At 54.2% G+C, this 21,241-nt stretch overlaps 1 protein-coding gene across 1 annotated transcript in view; it reads left to right on the forward strand.

Moving 5' to 3' along the window:
• Positions 1–21,241, forward strand: part of CROCC2 (ciliary rootlet coiled-coil, rootletin family member 2) — a 79,390-nt gene that overhangs the window by 13,623 nt on the left and 44,526 nt on the right. Inside the window, exons 4-14 of the mRNA XM_055291226.2 lie at positions 1,032–1,138; positions 3,960–4,116; positions 8,823–8,926; positions 9,566–9,763; positions 11,009–11,105; positions 11,407–11,613; positions 11,844–12,055; positions 12,382–12,564; positions 13,053–13,197; positions 13,637–13,783; positions 14,045–14,275. Coding sequence (XP_055147201.1) covers positions 1,032–1,138; positions 3,960–4,116; positions 8,823–8,926; positions 9,566–9,763; positions 11,009–11,105; positions 11,407–11,613; positions 11,844–12,055; positions 12,382–12,564; positions 13,053–13,197; positions 13,637–13,783; positions 14,045–14,275 — 1,788 coding nt within the window. The remainder of the gene's footprint in view (positions 1–1,031; positions 1,139–3,959; positions 4,117–8,822; positions 8,927–9,565; positions 9,764–11,008; positions 11,106–11,406; positions 11,614–11,843; positions 12,056–12,381; positions 12,565–13,052; positions 13,198–13,636; positions 13,784–14,044; positions 14,276–21,241) is intronic.

The raw sequence follows: 21,241 nt of genomic DNA on the forward strand, positions 1-21,241 counted from the left end.
TAGTAAGCTGCGTGAGTCAGATCCAAACTCGCCAGCAGCCTAGTGCACGCCAGCTCCCAGGCGGCTCAGCAGGCAAAGTGTGGGTGCCAGGAGGCTGGGTCTCACTCCACGTTACCCCCAAGACAGGCGGAATGGGGTCTGGGTGGCCAGAGTGCCTGACCGTGGCATCTCCACCCTGGGGTGGCATCCCCAGACCCCACCCAGCTCCTCCAGGGTCTTCCGACGCCCCCTTCTCTTCCAGCTGGTGGCTGAGGAGGGGCCCCTCTGCTCTCCCATGCATTCGGCCCAGGCACAGCCACAGCTGAGGCCCCAGGCCTGCTGCCCTCCCATCCACCCCTCCACCTGGGCCATCCTTGGCCCTTGATTTCCGGGGCCCCAGTTCAGTCTTGGCCCAGTGATGTCAGAGTGGCCCTGGGCAGTGGGAGTGGCCCTGGGCAGTGGGCCCACATCATGGTGTGTGTGGTCCTGTCCCCTGTAGGTGAGGTGCTGGACTCAGGCAGGAGGCCCAGCTGGAGGGGAACCACACTCACTCACTCTCCAGGGGGCAGCCCCAGAGACAGCCCTGTGACCTTCCATCCTGCCCCTGTGTGCCTGAATGGAGCCCTGAAGCCCCTCCCCCTGCCCTGATGGCTGGGCTGCCCAGGTAGCTGGGGCAGTGGGGCCTCAGTTTACCCATCTGTAAATGAAATGTGGGCAGGCTCCAGCGGCCCTCAGAGCCGTGCCCCCACTGGGCCACCATACTCACACTGTCCTCAAGGCCTGATGGGATCGGCACATCAGTGCAACCCAGCGTGCCCCTGCCCCTCCCCTCCTCTGCCAGCTGTGGGCACTTGGCACAGGGCAGGAGGCCGCCTGTCGGGTTCATTGTGTGGAAGGGCCTGGGCCTCACCTGACCCAACCCCAGCCCCTGCTGTGGGGCCCCAGGGAGCCCTCTCTTCCCCACCAGGGTAGGCTTTGTGCCCAAGATGCCCCAGCCCCTGCCCGGCAGGTTCAGGAGCAGCCAGACCAGGTGGGCTATTGCTCCTCCCCAGCTGCAGGCCCGGCTGGAGACCACTGAGGCTCAGCTGCGGAGGTCGGAGCTGGAGCACAGCGTGGATCTGGAGGAGGCCCTTGGCCGTCTGGAGGCTGCCGAGGAGAGGTGAGGCCAGGTGGGGGACAGTCAGGGCTGCAGGAAGCACAGCCATCCTCCCGAGAGGCAGTGGGACCCTCTGTGCCTTGGGGCTACTGACAGCTCTTTCCAAAGCAGTTGTGAGTTCAGTTTCCCTGCAGGAGTCAACCCAGGCCTCCACGGCCTGGCAGGGCAGGGCAGGGGGCTGGAGGAGGCGCGGCTGGGAGCGGGGACTGACTTGAGTGGCTGGGCAGTGTGGGGGCCTGCAGTGCGCTCCCTCTTGCTGTGGGGAGAGCCCAGGCCGAGTGGAAACAGTGAAACAGCCTCCTGGGCTCAGTGTGGGCCTCTCACGAGACCAGGCAATGCTGTCCCAGCCTCTGAGTGGCTCAGCAGCATCCCTATTATAGTAGCAGCATCACGATTGTACTCATCACTATCAGACCCCTCCCCCACTCCACACGCCAGGAGCAGCGGCTGCTCACCATGGGGGACGGGACTGGTGCCAGCCTTCCACGTGGCAGCCTCTCCACGCTCTGCCATCCTCCCTGCCACAGGTCAACCTGGCTCATGAATGACAGGGAGGGAGTGGCAGAGAGGGACAGAGCCCCCCCCCACCATCGCTGTCAGTGAGCGCTGACATTAGGACCCTGGCAACAGACCCGGGCCACCAGCCACACCTGAGTCCAGTGTGTGGATCACCCACTCTCACACCCTGAGATGTCGCTGACAGTGTCATGCCTGGGCTTATCAAGGGGGCCTCTGCCCGGCCCCCACCCTGCCTGCACTAACCCAGCCCCCCAACACTAACCCAGCCCCCCACACCAACCCAGCACCCGCACTAACTAGCCCCCTACACTTATCCAGCCCCACCACATTGAGCTCCCACACTAACCGAGCCCCCCACTAACCCAGCCCCCCAACACTAACCCAGCCCCCCACACCAACCCGGCTCCCCACACTAGCCCAGCCCCCCACACTAACCCAGAATCCCCACACTAACCCAGCCCCCCACACCAACCCGGCTCCCCACACTAGCCCAGCCTCCCACGCTAACCCAGCCCCACCCACACTAACCCAGCCCCACCCACACTAACCGAGACCCGCGCACTAACGGAGCCCCCCACACTAACCCGGCCCCCACACTAACCCAGTCCCCACGCTAACCCAACCCCACCCACACTAACGTAGCCTCCACACTAACCCAGCCCCCACATTAACCTAGCCCCCCACACTAACCCAGCCCCTCACACTAACCCAGCCCCCCACAGTAACCAAGGCCCACCAGTCTCCCAGACCTGGGGAGGTTAAGCTGTCTGTAGAATATTGCCACATTTGGTTCATCCTCCAGGAATCTGGAAAAGGAATCAGAATGCTGAGAAACTTTTGAAAACCAGTTTTGAGGGGGAAGAAAAATAACCCAAGAGGAGGCTTAGGCCTGGCAGGCAGAGAGGAGCAGTGAGAACCGTGGCGGCCTGGGGGGCAGAGAGGAGCAGTGAGAACCACGGTGGCCTGGCGGGCAGAAAGGAGCAGTGAGAACCACGGCTTAGGCCTGGTGGGCAGAGAGGAGCAGTGAGTGAACCACGGCAGCCTGGCGGGCAGAGAGAAGCAGTGAGTGAACCACGGTGGCCTGGCGGGCAGAGAGGAGCAGTGAGAACCACGGCTTAGGCCTGGTGGGCAGAGAGGAGCAGTGAGTGAACCACGGTGGCCTGGCGGGCAGAGAGAAGCAGTGAGAACCACGGTGGCCTGGTGGGCAGAGAGGAGCAGTGAGAACCACGGTGGCCTGGCGGGCAGAGAGGAGCAGTGAGAACCATGGCGGCCTGGCGGGCAGAGAGAAGCAGTGAGAACCACAGCTTAGGCTTGGTGGGCAGAGAGGAGCAGTGAGAACCACGGCTTAGGCCTGGTGGGCAGAGAGGAGCAGTGAGAACCACGGTGGCCTGGCGGGCAGAGAGGAGCAGTGAGAACCACGGTGGCCTGGTTGGCAGAGAGGAGCAGTGAGTGAACCACGGCAGCCTGGCGGGCAGAGAGAAGCAGTGAGAACCACGGTGGCCTGGTGGGCAGAGAGGAGCAGTGAGAACCACGGTGGCCTGGCGGGCAGAGAGGAGCAGTGAGAGCCATGGCGGCCTGGCGGGCAGAGAGAAGCAGTGAGAACCACAGCTTAGGCCTGGGGGGCAGAGAGGAGCAGTGAGAACCACGGCTTAGGCCTGGGGGGCAGAGAGGAGCAACGAGAACCACGGCTTAGGCCTGGGGGGCAGAGAGGAGCAGTGAGAACCACGGCTTAGGCCTGGGGGGCAGAGAGGAGCAGTGAGTGAACCACGGCGGCCTGGCGGGGATGCCGGCTCCCGAGGTCCACCCACCTGGAGGACTTGCACCCCTACTGCAGCAAGTGTGGACCTACTCATGGTGGGGAAGGCCCCAGGGTGCAGCAGAGGCTGTCCCCAACCCCGGGCATGTCCAACTCCCTCTCCGCGTCACCCCGCCCGGCGAAGGGCACCTCCCTCCCAGCCCCCGGCACCTTGTCTCAGGCATTGAGGGGCGGGCCAAGTTTGCAGAGCCAGAGCCAGGAGAGCTAGGGGCAGGGGCTTGGGGGAGGACAGAGGGCAGATATCGCAGGAAGGCAGGAGGGCACTGGGCTGGCACCTGGTAGAGCCACCTTGATGCTGGCACTCGGTTTAGGGGTCCCTTGTGGGGCCCATGGCAGATGGGGGCAGAGCAGGGGCTGTGAACCTGAGCCGGGGTCAGCTGGGCCCAGAGGGTTTGGGGCTCCATTCAAGCCACTTGACTTAAAGACTCTGAGTGTCTCTCTTAGGACAGGCCGCCTACCCCCACCATGCCCTGTGGGTTGTCTGTCCAGGAGCACCGGCCTCTGCCAGGTGAACGCGCTCCTGCGGGAGCAGCTGGAGCACATGAAGAAGGCCAACGACGCGCTGGCCCGGGAGCTGGCGGGGACGACGGGCAGCATGCAGCGCCTGCAGGGCGAGCTGGAGCTGAGGCGCTGGGCCCAGAGACAGGTGCTCCCTCAACCCTTGCCCACCCCATGGCGGCCGCCTGTCTGGGTGCCTATGGCTGGGTAGCAGGCAGGGACCTGGTGAGGGTGCGCTGGCTCAGCGGCTCTCCCTCTTGGGGACAAGGCCACAGCTTCTTGCCACACCATGTCCCTAACCCGGCTTGGCCACAGCAGTCTGTGGAGTGAGGCACTTCCTGGTCCACCCCTATTGCCCCCCACCCAGAGAAGGAGGGCAGGGCTTTCAGAATGGGGCACTGGGGCCGCATCCCAGCTCTGGTGTGAACCACCCTGTTTGGAGAGGCAGGTTGTTTCCATAGACCGAACTCCTGGCCAGACTTCAGCAGGGGGGACCCTGGAAGGAGCCTGGGGCTGCACCGCTGCTCACAGCACCTGGCTGTGGCCCCCCAGGTTCCCCTGCAGCCTTACCCAGTCCAACTTCTGAAACCTTGAGGCATGCAGGGGGTCAGGGCACAGGGCTCCAGGCACCAGTCCCTGTAGGAGGGAGACGTCCAGGGGTTGATGCCCTGCTCGGATCTCTCCATGGTCGTGGGACCCTCTGAAGCTGCTGTGGCCTTGGGTAACGTGACTCTCCAGCCAGGCAGTCCCTGAGGGCCTGAAGGTGTTCCCAACAGCCCTCCAGCAAAGGGGGCCTGGACGCCCAGCCCCTGCACGCTACGGGCACCACGGGCAAGGATTTCCCCAGGACGACGGGCCCCCGGAAGATGTGCAGCGCCAATAGGAGGCAGGAGCCGGAGGGGCAGCCGCGTTTCTGGCCTCAGGCTGCCTCCACAGACGTCCCTCAGACAAGCCTGTCCCAGAGGGGCCGCCACTCACCCCAGTAGGGGCCAGGTCCCAGCCCCGAGCCCCCCACAGCTGCTGCTCCTGAAAGGCGGGTGTCAGACAAACCAGCCGAGGTTTACACCCCGAGAGGGAATGCCGGCCTCTGCATAGCGTCAGCCGGAGCCGTGCTATCAGCAAGGAGTCATCGCCTATGCCAGGCCTTCTGGCTCGAGGCATTTGAGGCAGATCTCATGTTCCCACTGCCTGGTCCCCGTCCTTGGACCACTGGGCAGGTCGCCTGAGGACCGCAGGAGCGGATTCCGCTGTGTGAGAACAAATGCCGGAAGGAGAGGGTCCCTGAGCTCAGTTTGGCATTCGATCACCCAGGTCTTTATTTCCCCTTTCTCCTTGAGAGCCGTTCTCGCTGGTTGACAGCTGCTTTCTCTCGGCACCTTGAAGATACGCTTTCTCTTTCTCTCTCCGCTGCTGCTGTTGAGAAGTCAGCTTCCAGGCTGCCTGGATTCTGACTGGCCCCTTATCAAGGTAACGTGGCTTCTCACCGGCTGCTCTTAAGACCCCTGCTCCGACTTGGTTGTTGTGCCGTGTCTCTGTGTTGTGTCTGGGTGTAGATTTATTTGTTTATCCCGCTTTAGGGTTCGCGGAACCTCTGTGTCGCTTGTTATTTTGGGGAAGTCAATATTCTTTAAACATTGCCGGTGCTCATCATCCATCTCCCCTCCTCTGAGCTCTGGCTAGACATGTGTTAGCCATTCTTACGCTGTCTCCCAGGCACAGTTCACGATTTTGTTCTTTTTATTACCCTGGACTATATTCTAGATAATTTCTTCAAATTTCCTTTCCTGTCCATCAGTTTTCTCTTCTGATGTCTAATCTCTGTTAAATTTGCCTACTTAGCTTAAATTGCCGATATTGTATTTTTCCTCATTAAGAGTTCTCTTTGATTCTTTCCCAAATACTAAATAGCTTACTCTTAACTCACATTTTCTATTTTCTTTTCTTTTTTTTTTCTTTTTTTTGAGACAGAGTCTTGCCCTGTCACCCAGCTGGAGTGCAGTGGCACGATCTCAGCTCACTGCAACCTCCACCTCCCAGGTTCAAACGATTCTCCCGCCTCAACCTCCTGAGTAGTTGGGATTACAGGTGTGTGCCACCATGCCTGGATAATTTTTGTATTTTTAGTAGAGATGGGGTTTCACAATGTTGACCAGGCTGGTCTTGAACTCGTGACCTCAGGTGATTCGCCCGCCTCAGCCTCCCAAAATGCTGGGATTACAGGCATGAGCTACCTCGCCTGGCTTCTTAACTCACATTTTCAAGCCTCTTATTTATTTGTTGAACCATGTTAAAAATAGTCTTTTTGTAGCCTGTGTCTGACTATCTAATATCTGAAATTCTTTAAGGCCTGGTTCTATTGTTTCTGCTGGTTTCTGACCATGGTCCTTTGTTTCCTTGTGCCTTTGGTGATTTTTTTTATTTTTTAACTAAGAGCTGCTTGTTTTCCTTGGAAATTTGTGAAGTTTCTTTGAAACCTGAGATGCATATAGTATTTTCTAGGAAGGGTTTTTATTTGCTTCTGGTAGATGCCGAGGAGCTCTAACAGTCTTTGGGGCCACATTGAAGTACATTTTCAGCTTAAGTTTTCTTGAGACTATCTTGGTTATGTAGTGTCGTTCCATATCCATGAGAAAGACTTTTTTCTTTGTTTAACTCCAACATTCCAGACAGGCAGTTTTCCCTATAATCTCCTGCAGGGTCATATGTGCCTGGTTTTTTTGTTGTGTTTTTTTTTGTGTGTGTGTGTGTAGCAAGAAATTGCGTACACTCCCCGATGGTCTGTGGCTTCACCAACTCCTGGCCTCAGTGTTCTGGCCGTTCAGGCCACTCCAGCCCTGCATTCAGGAAGAGGCTAATCTGGACTCTCAGGTGTTTAAGCGGCAGGTTAATCTGGCAGCCTCGCCTCCATGTTGCCAGGAAGTATCTCAGCCTGCTCTTGTGATGAATACAGAGTGCAGGAGGCGGTGCAGCTGAAGCAAGCGTCCACGCCTGTATAGCAGGCACGGGGTGGCATGCTCTCGAAGAGTGTACAGACAGGTGTAATGGGCTCAGAGGGGCACGCCCTCCAGAGGGTGTATGGCCAGGAATGGGTTCAGGGAGTCGTGCCCTCCAGAGGGTGCATGGCAGGTGTAATGGGCTCAGAGGGGCACGCCCTCCAGAGGGTGTATGGCCAGGAATGGGTTCAGAGAGTCATGCCCTCCAGAGGGTGCATGGCCAGGTATAATGGGCTCAGAGGGGCACGCCCTCCAGAGGGTGCATGGCCAGGAATGGGTTCAGAGAGTCGTGCCCTCCAGAGGGTGCATGGCTAGGTATGGGTTCAGAGAGTCGTGCCCTCCAGAGGGTGCATGGCTAGGTATGGGTTCAGGGAGTTGTGCCCTCCAGAGGGTGCATGGCCAGGTGGAATGGGCACAGAGGGGCATGCCCTCCGGAGGGTGTACAGCCAGGTGGAATGGACACAGAGGGATGTGTTCTCTGGAGGGTGTACGGCCAGGTGTTATGGGCTCAGCTGGGGGAACCTCAGGTGTGGGATCAGGTGAGGGGTCAGGCAGGCTTCATGAAGGTGAGATGATCTAATACCTGAAGTTCTTCAAGGTCTCGTTCTATTGTTTCTGCTGGTTTCTGGTCATGGTCCTCCGTGGGGGTTCTGGAGAATGGGCAGGATGTGAGTGCTCTCTACCTGAAGGCAACCTGGAGGAGCAGGGGTGGGACTGTCACAGGCAGGGAGAGGTGGCAGGAACACAGTAGCCCCCCGAGTTCCAGAGGTCGGCGAGCAGGAGGAGGCAAGTGCAGGACCTAGAAGGTGGTGTGGAGACTCTGAGCCTTCTGCCTTTCATCTTAGCTCCCTGCAAGGCTGGAACCACTGTGCACACACGATTCCCCCCATTCCAGCCCCCACACAGAGTCCTCCCACTCCGCTCCATTACAGCCTAATCACTGGCCTTGTCTCGGTCATGGCTTCCCATCCTCCTCCCTGCTGAAAGGGGGACCCAGTGCTAGAGGCTTCTAACTTCAGTAGCTTCCCCACCCTCCTCTCTGCTGAACGGGGGACCCAGTCCTGAGGCTTCTAACTTCGGTAGCTTCCCCACCCTCCTCTCTGCTGAAAGGGGGACCCAGTCCTGAGGCTTCTAACTTCGGTAGCTTCCCCACCCTCCTCTCTGCTGAAAGGGGGACCCAGTCCTGAGGCTTCTAACTTCGGTAGCTTCCCCACCCTCCTCTCTGCTGAAAGGGGGACCCAGTCCTGAGGCTTCTAACTTCAGTAGCTTTGCCACCCTCCTCTCTGCTGAACCTCGGGCCCCAGTGCTAGAGGCTTCTAACTTGCTTCTGTGTTCCTGGCACCTTCGAAGTGCCAGACCAACACCTGGACATCTTCAGGAACCCTACAGAGTAAGGAGAAAGACTGTACTGGAGAAAGGCAGCCCGTCCTCTTCCATCGGAGTGGGAGGGCAGGAGCCGTGTGCTGCAGAAGTGTCTGCCCCAGCAGGGGACCAGGCCTGGTTCTGGGGTGTTCTAAGCCTGAGCAGTTCCTGAGAGTAGCTGGGGAGCTGCGACTGAGTCAGCATCTTCTCTCTTCAGGGGCCCACGCACCCCACCCTCCCACCTCCATGCACACAGGCTGGCCTGGGAGGGCTGGATGTGGTCATGTCCCCAGGTCATCTCCTGGGGAGGGGCACAGTATGGCCCCAGGGTGGGGTTGGGGGAGCCTAGGGCTCATTTGCCCGTGAGATATGGGGGCTTTGGGATGCTGGGTCCACTTCCAGCCCCCATGGAGAGGGACATGGCACCTGGAAAAGAGTGGGCCTCAGGGAGGGTAAAGGCGCCCCAGCCTGAGGTAGACAGGAGGCCTCTTGCTTTCAGACCCGGCCAGGGGGCCTGAGGCAGCCCCGGGACCTCCTTCTCCTGTGGAGACAGGCCGTGGTGCTGGGGGCAGACCTGGCCGAGCTGCGCGCAGCCGCTGAGAGGTGAGTGCCAGCTGCCCCACCTGGGGCCAGGCACCAGGCTGCAGGGAGCTGAGGCCCCTTCAGGGAGGGGGGAAGCAGTGCCCAGGGTGGGCTCTCCCGTGGGTGCAGTAGCCCTGGCCTGCCGGCTTCTCACCCAGCCTTGGCTGGGCCTCAGGCTGGCCAGTGGGAGTAGTGATGAGGGCGGCCTAGGAGGGCAGTGGAGGAGAAGGACAAACAGGCCAAGGAGAGATGAGAGGGGGGTGAAGGGGACACTGTGGGGTAGGGGACACCTACCCGGATGGAGCTTCTGGAGTCTGTCCAGCCCTTGCTGGGTGCCACACTGGAGGTCCGTCCTGGTACCACCCCCCTAGCCCTTAGGTACGCAGCAGCCCCTTGCACAGGAGGAGTCGGGGGCTCAGAGGGTTGATGACTGAGTGAAGGCTGCTGAAGCCTGAAGTGTGCAACCTGGCCCTGCCCCTGCTCACTCCTCCCCAGCTGCCTTCCTGGTGTTTGGTGACACATGGGAACAATCAATGCCATGCAGTGAGGGCTTCTCCTGAGGACGGCCAAGGAGGGAGTCCTCTGTGGGGCTGATGGGACCAGGCCCTCCCTCTGCAGATGGGTCCTGAGTCAGCCGCAGGTGCTGCCCTTGTCTCCCAGGGGCCTCACTGACCTGCAGGCAGACATGGCCAGGACGGCCCGCCGACTGCACACCGCCTGCCTAAACCTTGACTCCAACCTGCGGCTGTCGGCCAGCGGCACGGCCAGCACCCTGGGGCAGCAGCTTCGTGACAAGGTGGGGGAGATGCTGCACCTGCAGGGCTGCTGGGACGCAGAGAAGGTGGCGCTCCAGGCCAGGTGAGAGCTCACGGCTGGCAGGCTTGCATAGGGAAGGCCTGGGGGGCCGGGGCCCATCCAGCCTGCCGAGCAGCTGTGGATCCCAGATGTGGTCACACTGTTCCAGGGCAGGTAGGGCCCTGCCGTCACTGGTAGTGCACACTCTGTAGAGTCACCATCCCAGTGGCTGCAGGGCACTCCCCTAATGCCCAGGAGGCGGAGACTGGGGTCTCCTACAGTGAGGGTTTCAGGGAGCACGGCAGAGAACTCACTGGGACTGCATCCTGGGGGTCAGCACCCAGAACTGGAGTTTTCAGGCTTAAAGCAGGAACATTCTTCCAGGGGCAAGAGCTCACCTTACGTAAATCGTTTAAAAACCGAGGCAGGAAGAGGGACCAGGCCACCTCCTGCCCGATATGAAGGACACCCGCGCCCTCTCTGGGGGTCTGTGAGCCCCGCCGTGATTATGGAAGGTTTTGGACCCACCACCCACATGGAGGGCTCAGAGGTCTGTTGAGGGCAGCTTCAGCAGAAAGCGGGGAGGCGGCTCCCCAGTGGAGGTCTAACCTGCTAGGGCAGCTTCAGCAGAAAGCGGGGAGGCGGCTCCCCAGTGGAGGTCTAACCTGCTGGCCATGGGGCCAACGCCTCACAACCCAGGGTCCGGGGCCCACTTGGCCACAAACACCCCGCCAGGCTGACAGGCAGAAGCCCTCCCTACCCTCAGGGGGGTCCAGCTGAGTCCAACACACACAACCCAGCCCCAGATGAGCAGGACAGGACATGGGGACCCAACGGTGCCATCCAGCTGCAGGGGCAGCACACCAGGGCCTAAGCCACAGGAAGGGGGACCTGGGGTCTTTAGGAAGAAGGTGGGTCCTGGGAAGGAAGGAACAGTAAAATCACTTATTGTTAGACTGATGGTGACAGGTGCTCCAGGCAGAAGGACTGGCCAAGAAAAGGCCTGTGGTGGGCACTCCCTCTGTTGTGCCACAAGGACAGGGCAGAGCCTCGGGCAGCCACTGCATCTGAGGCTGAAGAGCTGGTCAGGGTGTGGGCCTTGACTCCTGAGACCGTGGGAACCACTGAAGGCTCTGTGGCAGGAGAGACACATGCTCAGACCAGGGACAGAGGCCACTCAGACAGAGGCATCACCCAGCACCGGCAGGGGGGCCACCACACGGAGGAGTCCGGGCAGAGCCAGGGCATGCATGGGTGCCCGTCCTCTGGGCCCTGCCCTTCACCCCCCCACCCCCCGACTCCTCCCAGACTCTCAGAGCAAACGCTGCTGGTGGAGAAGCTTACAGAGCAGAATGAGCAGAAGGCGAAGACCATCACTGCCCTCAGAACCGACCTGCAGAACCTGGTTGGTGGGAGGGATGGGGGTGGCTATGTGGCAGGGGTCTGTCACCCTTGCTCAGGAGTCTCCCCTGCCACAGGAAGCCTAGTGCAGCAGCGGCCCGGGGGTGGCGGACGGCCTGCAGGGCAAAGTGGGGTCCCTGCAGTGCACTTTGAGGCGCGTCAGGAAGGTGTGGCCCCTCGCCTGTCCTCCCGGTGGCAAAGGTGGAGGTGGCCCGCAGGGACCCTCAGGACTGTCTGCGCGGTCCCCACCAAATCACCGCCCTGTGCTCTGGGCCCCTCTATCCCTTCCTCTCTGCACCTTGAAGGTGGCCCAGGAGGACAGCCGGTGCCTGGAGCTGGCAGGGAGCAGCATCACTGAATTGGGGGAGCCATGGCGCCGGCTGAGGAGCCCCCAACATGCCACATCCCCCCATCAAGGGGCGTCCCCACCACACACCAGCTCCCCAGTCGCCCTGGACCCCGCACTGCAGGCCGTGCAGGCAGCCATAGAGAGGCGGTGGCGGCGGGAACAGGTGGGCAGCCACAGCCCACAGGACTCCCTGTCTCCCTGTCTCCCTGAGGGCAGAAACATGAGCCCCTCAGGCTGAAGCGTAGTTATGGGGCCTGCCCCTGAGCCCCGTGGCCCCAGGGAGGGGCCCCAGTGTCAGGGGTGTCCTTTCTGGGGAGTCACAAGCCCTGGTGGGCCTCAGTGGGCAAAGCCTGCCTAGGCCAGAGAGGCCCACACCGCACCCCACCTGAGCAGGAGCTGTGCCTGCAGCTGAAGTCCTCCCAGGCACTGGTGGCCGGGCTCCGGGAGCAGCTGTCCGAAAGCCGGCAGGAGCTGGGGGCTGCACAGAAGCTCCAGCAGAAGCGGGCTGGGGAGCAGGCACGGGAACGAGAGGCCCTTCGGGGCCAGCTGGAGGCCCAGAGGCTCCAGGTGCAGCAGTGTCGGGCGTCCTGCAAGCTCCTGGGGAGGTAACGGGGTGAAGGGGTTGCACAGCCTTGCAGAGGGTATGTGGGATCCCGAGGGCCCAGGGCTGCTGTCAGGACAAGCACCTCTAGAGCTGGAGGGGTGGCCAGCCGGGGAGGGGTCCTTTCCTTCTAGCAGAGTTCTGTGAGCACCGGTTGAGCATGGGCCAGGGTGGGACACACCCGCCAGTGAGACCCTGTGTGCTTCTCGGGCTCCCTCTGCCCATGCAGTCTCAGGGCTGGCATACACCCAGCCCCGACTGCCCACCAAGGCACGCGGTGCACCTTGAATGTGTCCAGGGCCGCCCCAACTCTGCCCCCACCATCCCTAGGGAGAAGGCTGCTCTGGAGATGGTGGTGGAGGAGCTGAAAGGGAAGGCAGACGCTGCAGATGCGGAGAAGCAGGGGCTGGAGGCCGAGGCCGCGGAGCTGCAGAGAAGCCTCCTGCTGCAGGCAGAGCGGGCGGAGGAGCTAGCTCTGCGGAGGGAACGGAGCTGCAGGGCACTGAAGACCAGGTGCGCGGCCGTGGCCGGGTGGGCAGGGCCCCTACCACGGAAGAGACCCCACTCTGTCACCATCAGCCACTTGGCCTTGGGCCACAGGTCTGCTTCTTCACCTGTCTCACCTCAGGGTGTGGTGGCGGCCCTAACAGGGCAGGGGCGGGGGCTCTCCAGGCTCCTCCCCAGGCTGCACCATCCTCCAGACCAACCCTCACTCCCTCTGGCCCAGTGCCCCACCTGGGTGCACATCCACCACCCTGTGGGCCCATCAGATGTGGGGCCCCACCCCTCCCGTCCCTCCGGAGGCACTTGTACCTCCCCTGCCCCAGAAATGAAGTCCGGAAGCAAAGGGCTCCCTGCCTTCCTGGTCCTCCAGGGACTCCATACTCCTCCTGGGCCTCCCTGGGCTTGGAGGGCGTTGCAGGCAGTCGCCTGCCTGAAATCCCATGGGGCAGCCACTGCTCACCCTGAGCGACCTTCCGCCCTCTGGTCTGGGGCCTCAGTCAAGGCCGCCTGCAGCAGCTGGAGGAGAAGGTCTCCGGGCTCAGAGAGGAGCTGGCATCGGCCCGGGAGGCACTGAGCGCCGCGCAGCTGCAGCGGGATGTCATGGAGAGTGAGAGGGAGGGCCTGCGCAGCGCCCTGGCACGGGTACACTCTGCTCCCCCCAACCCCGCCCCCTCTCCCGTCTGCCCCCACCCACCTTGGCCTCACTGACCTGGCCTCCCACTCCCTCTCTCCTGCCTGCCGAGACCCTCAGCCCATCACCAGAGATCCCAAACTCACCGAAGGCCTCTCCCGTCCCCAACCAGTAGGCACCAGCCTGGCCCAGCTGCTCTCAACCCTGCCGGCCACGCCTGCTTCTTCGTGGCCTCTCCCTGGCCCACCAGCCACCTCCTCTGGCTGGAGCCTTAGTGCCTGGAGCCACCATTGGCCCTGAGACCTCCCCACTTGGCGACCTTCCCGCCATGTCCGCCCAAGAGCTCTGGCTTGCACACCTCCGTGGCTCAGGGCTCACTCCTTTCCCAGCGGCAACAGCCCTGTCCTGGAAGCTGAAGCTCCCTCCCTGGCATCCCCCTCCCTGCCCCAGGCTGAGTGCAGCAATGCAGACCTGGAGCTTCTCGTGAGGCGGCTGAAGTCGGAGGGAGTGGAGCAAAGGGACTCCCTGGCCGCAATGGCCGCCTTGATGGAGGGGCTGGCTCAGGACAAAAGTGCCCTGAACCACCTGGCTCTCCAGGTGAGACAAGGGCCAGTGGGGCGGGCCTCGCTGGAACCTGTTTCCCAGGTGGCTGTGGGCCTCCCAGCCCTAGGCCTTCCTTCCATCCTCCCAGGTCACTTCCTCTCCTGGTCCGAGGTTTTGGGGACAAGGGAACCTGACTAGCCCTGGCCAGGTCTGAGGGAGGGAAGACAGTGCCCCTGGGGCAGGCCTCGGGGATGGCTGGCCTACAGGGACGAGGGTTGGGGGAGTGGATGCAGAGCCCCCAACACCTGGTGGCAGCTGGAGCAGGAGCGGGACCAGCTGCAGGAACAGCGGAAGACTCTGGAGCGGGAGCGGACCCGGGCTGGGGAGCAGCTGGCACAGGCGGAACAGCAGCTGGCACTGGAGCGGGCAGAGCGCAGGGGCCTGCAGCAGGCCTGTGGACGCCTGGAGCAGCAGCAGGAGCAGCTAGAGGGGCAGGCAGCCCTGCTGGGACGAGAGAACGCCCAGCTCCAGGAGCAGGTGGGCCAGGTGAGGACGTCTGCAGGGCAGGCTGCCGCCGTCTGGGATGCGGCTGGGTCGCAGGTCCTGCCTAAGGTGCTTCTGTGAGTCAGGCAGGCTCAGGATGCCCACATCAGCTCTTTCTGTCTTGGTAACAGATCAGGCCAAGTGCTGGCCTCCCCGTGGGGGTGGGGGCTCCCTGTGGGGGTGAAGGCAGGGGAAGGGTATGCAGAGAAGAAGATTCCCATCAGGCCTGGCCTCCATATCCATCCCACCACTTGGCAGGGGAGCCCGGGCCTCAGGCCAGTGACTTCTGCACGCTGGGCCCTTAGAGAGCTTTGCTTTTTCCTCCTCTGTCTTGTTTCTCCCTGGTCCACATCCACACAGCTGAACTCTGCGACTGCACATTCATTGGTGCCTCACATATTCATTCCCAATTTCCCCATCTTTTGTTGAGGAAGCTCAACTCACTGGAGAAAAAAAGCAGTCTTGGTTTTTTCCAATCCTGCCTCATTCGTCCGTGCAGAAACCCTGTCCATGCTGAGTTTCAAGCCCCTGTGGCTCAGATTCCACAGCTCCTGTCGCATTCAGGACAGCTCAACCCTCCTTCTGTTTTCAGATTCTGTCTTGTCCTTTTTTGGGGTCATCTTTTTCCTCTTTTTCTATTGACATTTAATAAGTCAGTGTACAGTGTCAAAGAGTTTTGACAATTGTACAAACCCAAGTAGCCGCCACCAGGATCAAGACATAGAACATTTTTGTCAGCCCAGCAGGTTCCCCCATGTGCCTTCAGCCACTGCCCAAAGCCCCCAGCTCCCACCCAGGTGACCTCTGCTCTGATGTGCAGCACCACAGACTGGATGCACCTGTTTCAGAATTCCTTATAAATGGAGCCATGCAGTACGGATGCTTTTGTGTCCAGCTTCTCTCTTTCAGCATCAAGTCTGTGAGATCCATACATGTTCAGTGTATCACTAAGCCCTTTCTTTTTAACTGCATAGTTATATTCCTTGGGATGAGTAAACCACATTTGCTTACTCATCCACCTATTGCTGGACATTTGGATTGTCCAGCAACAATGTTTCCAATACTGGTCCTGCCTACAAGGTCCTTCCTTGGTCCTGCCTGGAAGGGCACTTTTACATATCACTGGGACAAGCACCCAGGTGATGTGAATTCTCTGCCTGAACCCTGCCTACAAAGAGCATTGTGGCTTATGTCCAGGTCCATTATGTAAGTGATGTGACTCCCTTCTTCTGCCTTGGCCCTGCACTTACGTTGCATTGTGTGACACACACTTGGTGATATGGTTTAGATTTGTGTCCCTACCCAAATCTCATGTCAAATTGGAGCAGGGGCCTGCTGGGAGGCGACTGGTTTGGGACTGTGATGCACAAGGCTGCCATAAACCTTGTACAAGTCACATACATATATTTTTATTTTTCCTAACTACTTAGGAGCAAAACTGTGCACTTGCTGTATAGGTGTCTGTTGAACTTTTATTGGGAACAACCAAGCAGCTTTCAGAAAAAGCAGGCAGCTTTCCAAAAGTGGTTCAATCACTTTGCTGAAGCCAGTAGTGTAGGAGAGTTCCAGTTGCTCCTCTGCCTTCTCGACATTTGGCATTGTCTTTTTTTGGGGGGTTTTGTTTTTTGTTTTTTTAGCTATTCTATATGTGTGAAGTGATACATCACTGAGGATTTCATTTGCATTTCGCTCATAACTGAAGATATTGAACACATTTTCATGCACTTATTGGATATTCGTATTCTTTATTTTATCAGTTGTTCAAATCTTTTTCTCATTTTTTAAAGTGGGGTTTTGCATTTTGGTTATGAATATACAGGAATTTATATATCATGGATACAAGTACGTTGTCAGATACATGTCCTATGAATATTTTCCCCGAGGTTGTGGCTGCCTGTACATTTTCTCAATGATATTTTTTATGGATGGACATAAAATTTTAACTTTGGCAAACTCCAATATATCTATTTCTTTTTTTAGTTTTACAATTAGTATTTTCCAGGTTCTGTCTGAAAAATTTTTGCCTACCCCAAAGACAAGAAGATATCCTCCTACATTGTCATCTGGCTTTCACATTTGGATCTATGATCCATTTAAAGTTTATTTTTATGGACAGCAGGGGTTCTCCACATGTGCTTCCCAGACTAGCAGCATAAACGTCACCAGGTGATATGGTTTGAATCTGTCTCCCCACCTAAATCTCATGTCAAATTGGAGGAGGGGCCTGGTGGGAGGTGATTTGTTCATGGGGCCAGATTTCTGCCTTGCTGTTCTCTTGATGTTGAGTGAATTCTCACAAGATCTGATGGTTTAAAAGTGTGTGGCGCTTCTCCCTTCACTCCCTCTCTCCTGCCGCCCTGTGAAGAAGGTGCTTGCTTCTCCCTTCACCTTCCACCATGATTGTAAGTTTCCCAAGGTCTCCCAGTCATGCTTTCTATTAAGCCTGTGAACTGTGAGTTTATTAAATCTCTTTTCTTCATAAATTACCCAGTCTCAGGTAGTTCTTTACAGCAGGGTGAGAACAGACTAATACACCTGGGGACTTGTTAAAAATGCAAATGCTCATGCCTCACACAAAACTTACTGAATCAGAAACTCTGCAGGCAGACCAGAAATCTGGATTTTAATGGGCCCTCCTTGGGATTCTGCTGCACACTAAAGTGTGAGAACCACAAGTGTGTGGTGTGATGTAAGAACTAAGGTCCATTATTTTTCATACTAATACCCAGTTTTTCCAGCACCATTTTTTTAAAGTCTCTCCTTTTGTCCTTGATTAAATTTGGCAACTTGTTGAAAATAAATGGATCATATATGTGGGATTCGTTGATCTGTGCAAGTCAATCTATTCATTCTTTCACCAAAACCACACTGTCTTGATTATGATAGCTTTTTAGTAAGTCTTGAAATTGAGTAGTGTACACACATCCACCTTGTTCTTTTTCAAGACTGTTTTGGCTGTTCTAAATCCTTTGCATATGCATATACATTTTAGAATCATCTTGTCAATTTCTTCTTCCCTCCTCCCCTGCAAAATAGCCTGCTAGGACTTTGATTAAAATTGTTTAGAATTTATAGATCAACTTGAGGCAATGGACATCTTAAATATATTGAATATTATATCCATGAATATGGTATATCTCTCCATGTCTTTATTTCTCTCAGCCATGTTTGTAGTTTTCAATGTAGAGTTTTCTTGCACATCTTTGATTAGGTTAATTCTGGATTTTTATATCATGAATTATATTACTGTTTTAATGTCATTTTCTTATTGTTCATTATTATAGAAATATAATTTCATATGAAATACAATTTCGTATGTTTATTTTGAGTCATGTGACCTTGACAAATTCATTTATAAGTACTAAGGTTGTATGTTTATACAATTATTCATCTGTAACAATAGTTTTACTTTTTTTCTTATCTGAATACCTTTTATTTCTTCTTCTTATCTTATTGCACTAAGACCTACAGAACAAAGTTGAGTATAGTGGTGAGAGTGGCCATACTTCCACCCAAGGCAATCATGGGGAAATAATTTGATGTTTCACCATTAAATATGATGTTATCTGTAGGCTTTTCATAGATGCCCTTTATCAGAGTAAGGAAGTTCCCTTTCATTCCTAGTATGCTGACATTTTAAAAAAATTATAAATGGGTACTGGATTCTGCTAACTGCTTTTTCTGGAACTATTAAGATGATCATGTCATTGTTCTCCTTGTGTTGTTAATGTTGTGAATTATACTGATTAATTTTTTAGATGTTAAACTTGCACACATAATAAGCCCTACTTTGTCATGAGTTAGTATCCATTTTATATATTTTTATTTGACTTATAAATATTTTGTTAAAGATTTTTGCATCTATATTTGTGAGTAATATTTCTGTAATTTTCTTTCCTTGGAATCATCAGATTTGGAATCAGGGTTGTGCTGGCCCCCTAAAATACACTGGAAAGTAGTCTCTCTTCCTCTATTTCCTGAAAGTGTGTGTGTGAAATTGGTATTACTTATTTCTTAAATGTTTGGCAGAATTCACTAATGAAATAATGTGAGTCTCGAGTTTTCTTTGTGAGAAAGCATTTGATAATGAATTCAATTTCTTTAACAGGTATATAATCTATTCCAATTTCTTATTTGTTTTTATGTCTGTTTCTTCATCTGCATAATTCTGCATGTTGTGTTTTTATTATTAATTAATTCATACTACTTTCTCTTTCCCCATGTGATTTATTCTTTGCCCCGTAGATTATTTGGACATATATGGCCTAACTTCCAAATAGGGTTTTCTAAAAGTCTAATTGTTATCAATTTCTAATATAATTCCATCATGATCAGAGGACATACTCCATATTATTTGAATCGATTTAAATGTATTATGTCCCAGTCTATTGTCTATCTTGAACATGTCAAAAGAATGTGTATTATGCTATTGCTGAGTGCATTGTTCTATAAATATAAATTAAATCAAGTTGCTTAGTAGTGTTGTTTAAATCTTCTAAGTCCTTACTGGGGTTTTTTGTGTGTTGATTTATTTCTTTGATTGGTTGTTTTTGTCTACTTGCTGCATCAGTTAGTGACAGAAGGGCATTAAAATCTCTGTCTGTGATAATGGAATTGTCTGTTTCTTCCCCTAGATCTCCCCTTAGTTTCTTCCATAGTCAATTTTTGCTTCATGTGTTTTGAATTTCTATTATTAGGTGTATATGTATTTAATATTTTATTTCTTCATGAGGAATTGGTTTTTTATCATTATAAAACATCCCCTCTTATCTCTAGCAATACTCTTTTTTGATATCTACTTTTTTGATATTGATATAGTCACTTCCATTTTCTTATGCTTAGTGTTTCCGTGATATATCCTTTTCATATATTTACTTTCAACTTGTCTGTGTCTGCTTATTTAAAGTGTGTGTCACCGTGATCAGGTGGGTTTCATACCAGGGATGCAGGGATGGTTTAACATACATAAGTCAATAAATATGATATACCACATAAACAGAATTAAAAACAAAAATCACATGATCATCTCAATAGACGCAGAAGAAGCATTTGACAAAATCCAGCATCGCTTTATGATTAAAACCCTCATGAAAGTCGGCATTGAAGGGACATACCTTAAGGTAATAAAAGCCATCTCTGACAAACCCATAGCCAACATTATAGTGAATGGGGAAAAGTTGAAAGCATTCCCCCTGAGAACTGGAACAAGACAAGGATGCCCACTCTCACCACTTCTATTCAACACAGTACTGGAATTCTTAGCTGGAGCAATCAGACAAGAGAAAGAAATAAAAGGCATCCAAATCAGTAAAGAGGAAGTCAAACTCTCACTGTTTTCCAATGATATAATCATATACCTAAAAAACCCTGAAGACTCCTCCCAAAAGCTCCTAGATCTGGTAAATGAATTCATCAAAGTTCCGGGATACAAAATTAGTGTACACAAATCAGTAGCTCTGCTGTACACCAACAGTGACTAAGCTGAGAATCAAATCAAGAATTCAACCCCTTTCACAACAGATGCAAAAAAAAAATACTTAGGAATATGCCTAACCAAGGATGTGAAAGACTTCTACAAGGAAAACTACAAAACACTGCTGAAAGAAATCATAGATGACACAAACAAATGGAAACACATCCTATGTTCATGGATGGGTAGAATCAATGTTGTGGAAATGGCCATACTGCCAAAATCAATCCACAAATTCAATGCAATTCCCATCAGAATATCATCACCATTCTTCACAGAACTAGAAAAAAATCCTAAATTTCATATGGAACCAAAATAGAGCCCACAGAGCCAAAGCAGGAATAAGCAAAAAGCAAATCTGGAGGCATCACATTACCCAACTTCAAACTATACTATAAAGTAACAGTTACCAAAACAGCATGGTACTGGTATAAAAATAGGCACATCGGCCAATGAAACAAAATAGAGAACCCAGAAATAAACCCAAATACTTACAGTCAACTGATGTTTGACAAAACAATCAAAAACATAAAGTAAGGAAAGGACACTCTATTCAACAAATGGTGCTGGGATAATTGTCAAGCCACATGTAGAAGAGTGAAACTGGATCCTCATCTCTCACCTTATACAAAAATCAACTCAAGATGGATCAAAGACTTAAATCTAAGACCTGAAACCATAAAGATTCTAGAAGCTAGGCCAGGCGCAGTGGCTCACACCTATAATCGCAGCACTTTGGGAGGCCAAGGTGGGCGGATCACAAGGTCAGGAGTTTGAGACCAGCCTGGACAACATGGTGGAACCCCGTCTCTACTAAAAATACAAAAATTAGCCGGGTGTGGTGGCACATACCTGTAATCCCAGCTACTCGGGAGGCCGAGGCAGGAGAATTGCTTGAACTCGGGAAGCGGAGGTTGCAGTGAGCCAAGATCATGCCATTGCACTCCAGCCTGGCTGACAGAGCAAGACTCTGTCTCAAAAAAAAAAAAAAATCTAGAAGATAATATCGGAAAAATCCTTCTAGACACTGGCTTAGGCAAAGACTTCATAATCAAGAACCCAAAAGCAAATGCAACAAAAGCAAAGACAAATAGATGGGACTTAATTAAACTAAAAAGCTTCTGCACAGCAAAAAAAAAAAAAAAAAAAAAGTCAGCAGAGTTAACAGACAACCCACAGAGGGAGAAAATCTTCACAATCTATACATCTGACAAAGAACTAATATCCAGAATCTACAAAGAACTCAAATCAGTAAGAAAAACAAACAAACAATCCCATCAAAAAAGTGGACTAAAGACATGAATAGACAAGTCTCAAAAGAAGATATACAAATGGCCAACAAGCATATGGAAAAATGCTCAACATCACTAATTATCAGAGAAATGCAAATCAAAACCACAATGTAATAGCACCTCACTCCTGCAAGAATGGCCATAATCAAAAAATCAAAAAATAATAGATATTGGCATGGATGCAGTGAAAGGAACACTTTTACACTG

Source organism: Symphalangus syndactylus, chromosome 8 (assembly GCF_028878055.3).
Source record: "Symphalangus syndactylus isolate Jambi chromosome 8, NHGRI_mSymSyn1-v2.1_pri, whole genome shotgun sequence".
NCBI lineage: Eukaryota > Metazoa > Chordata > Mammalia > Primates > Hylobatidae > Symphalangus > Symphalangus syndactylus.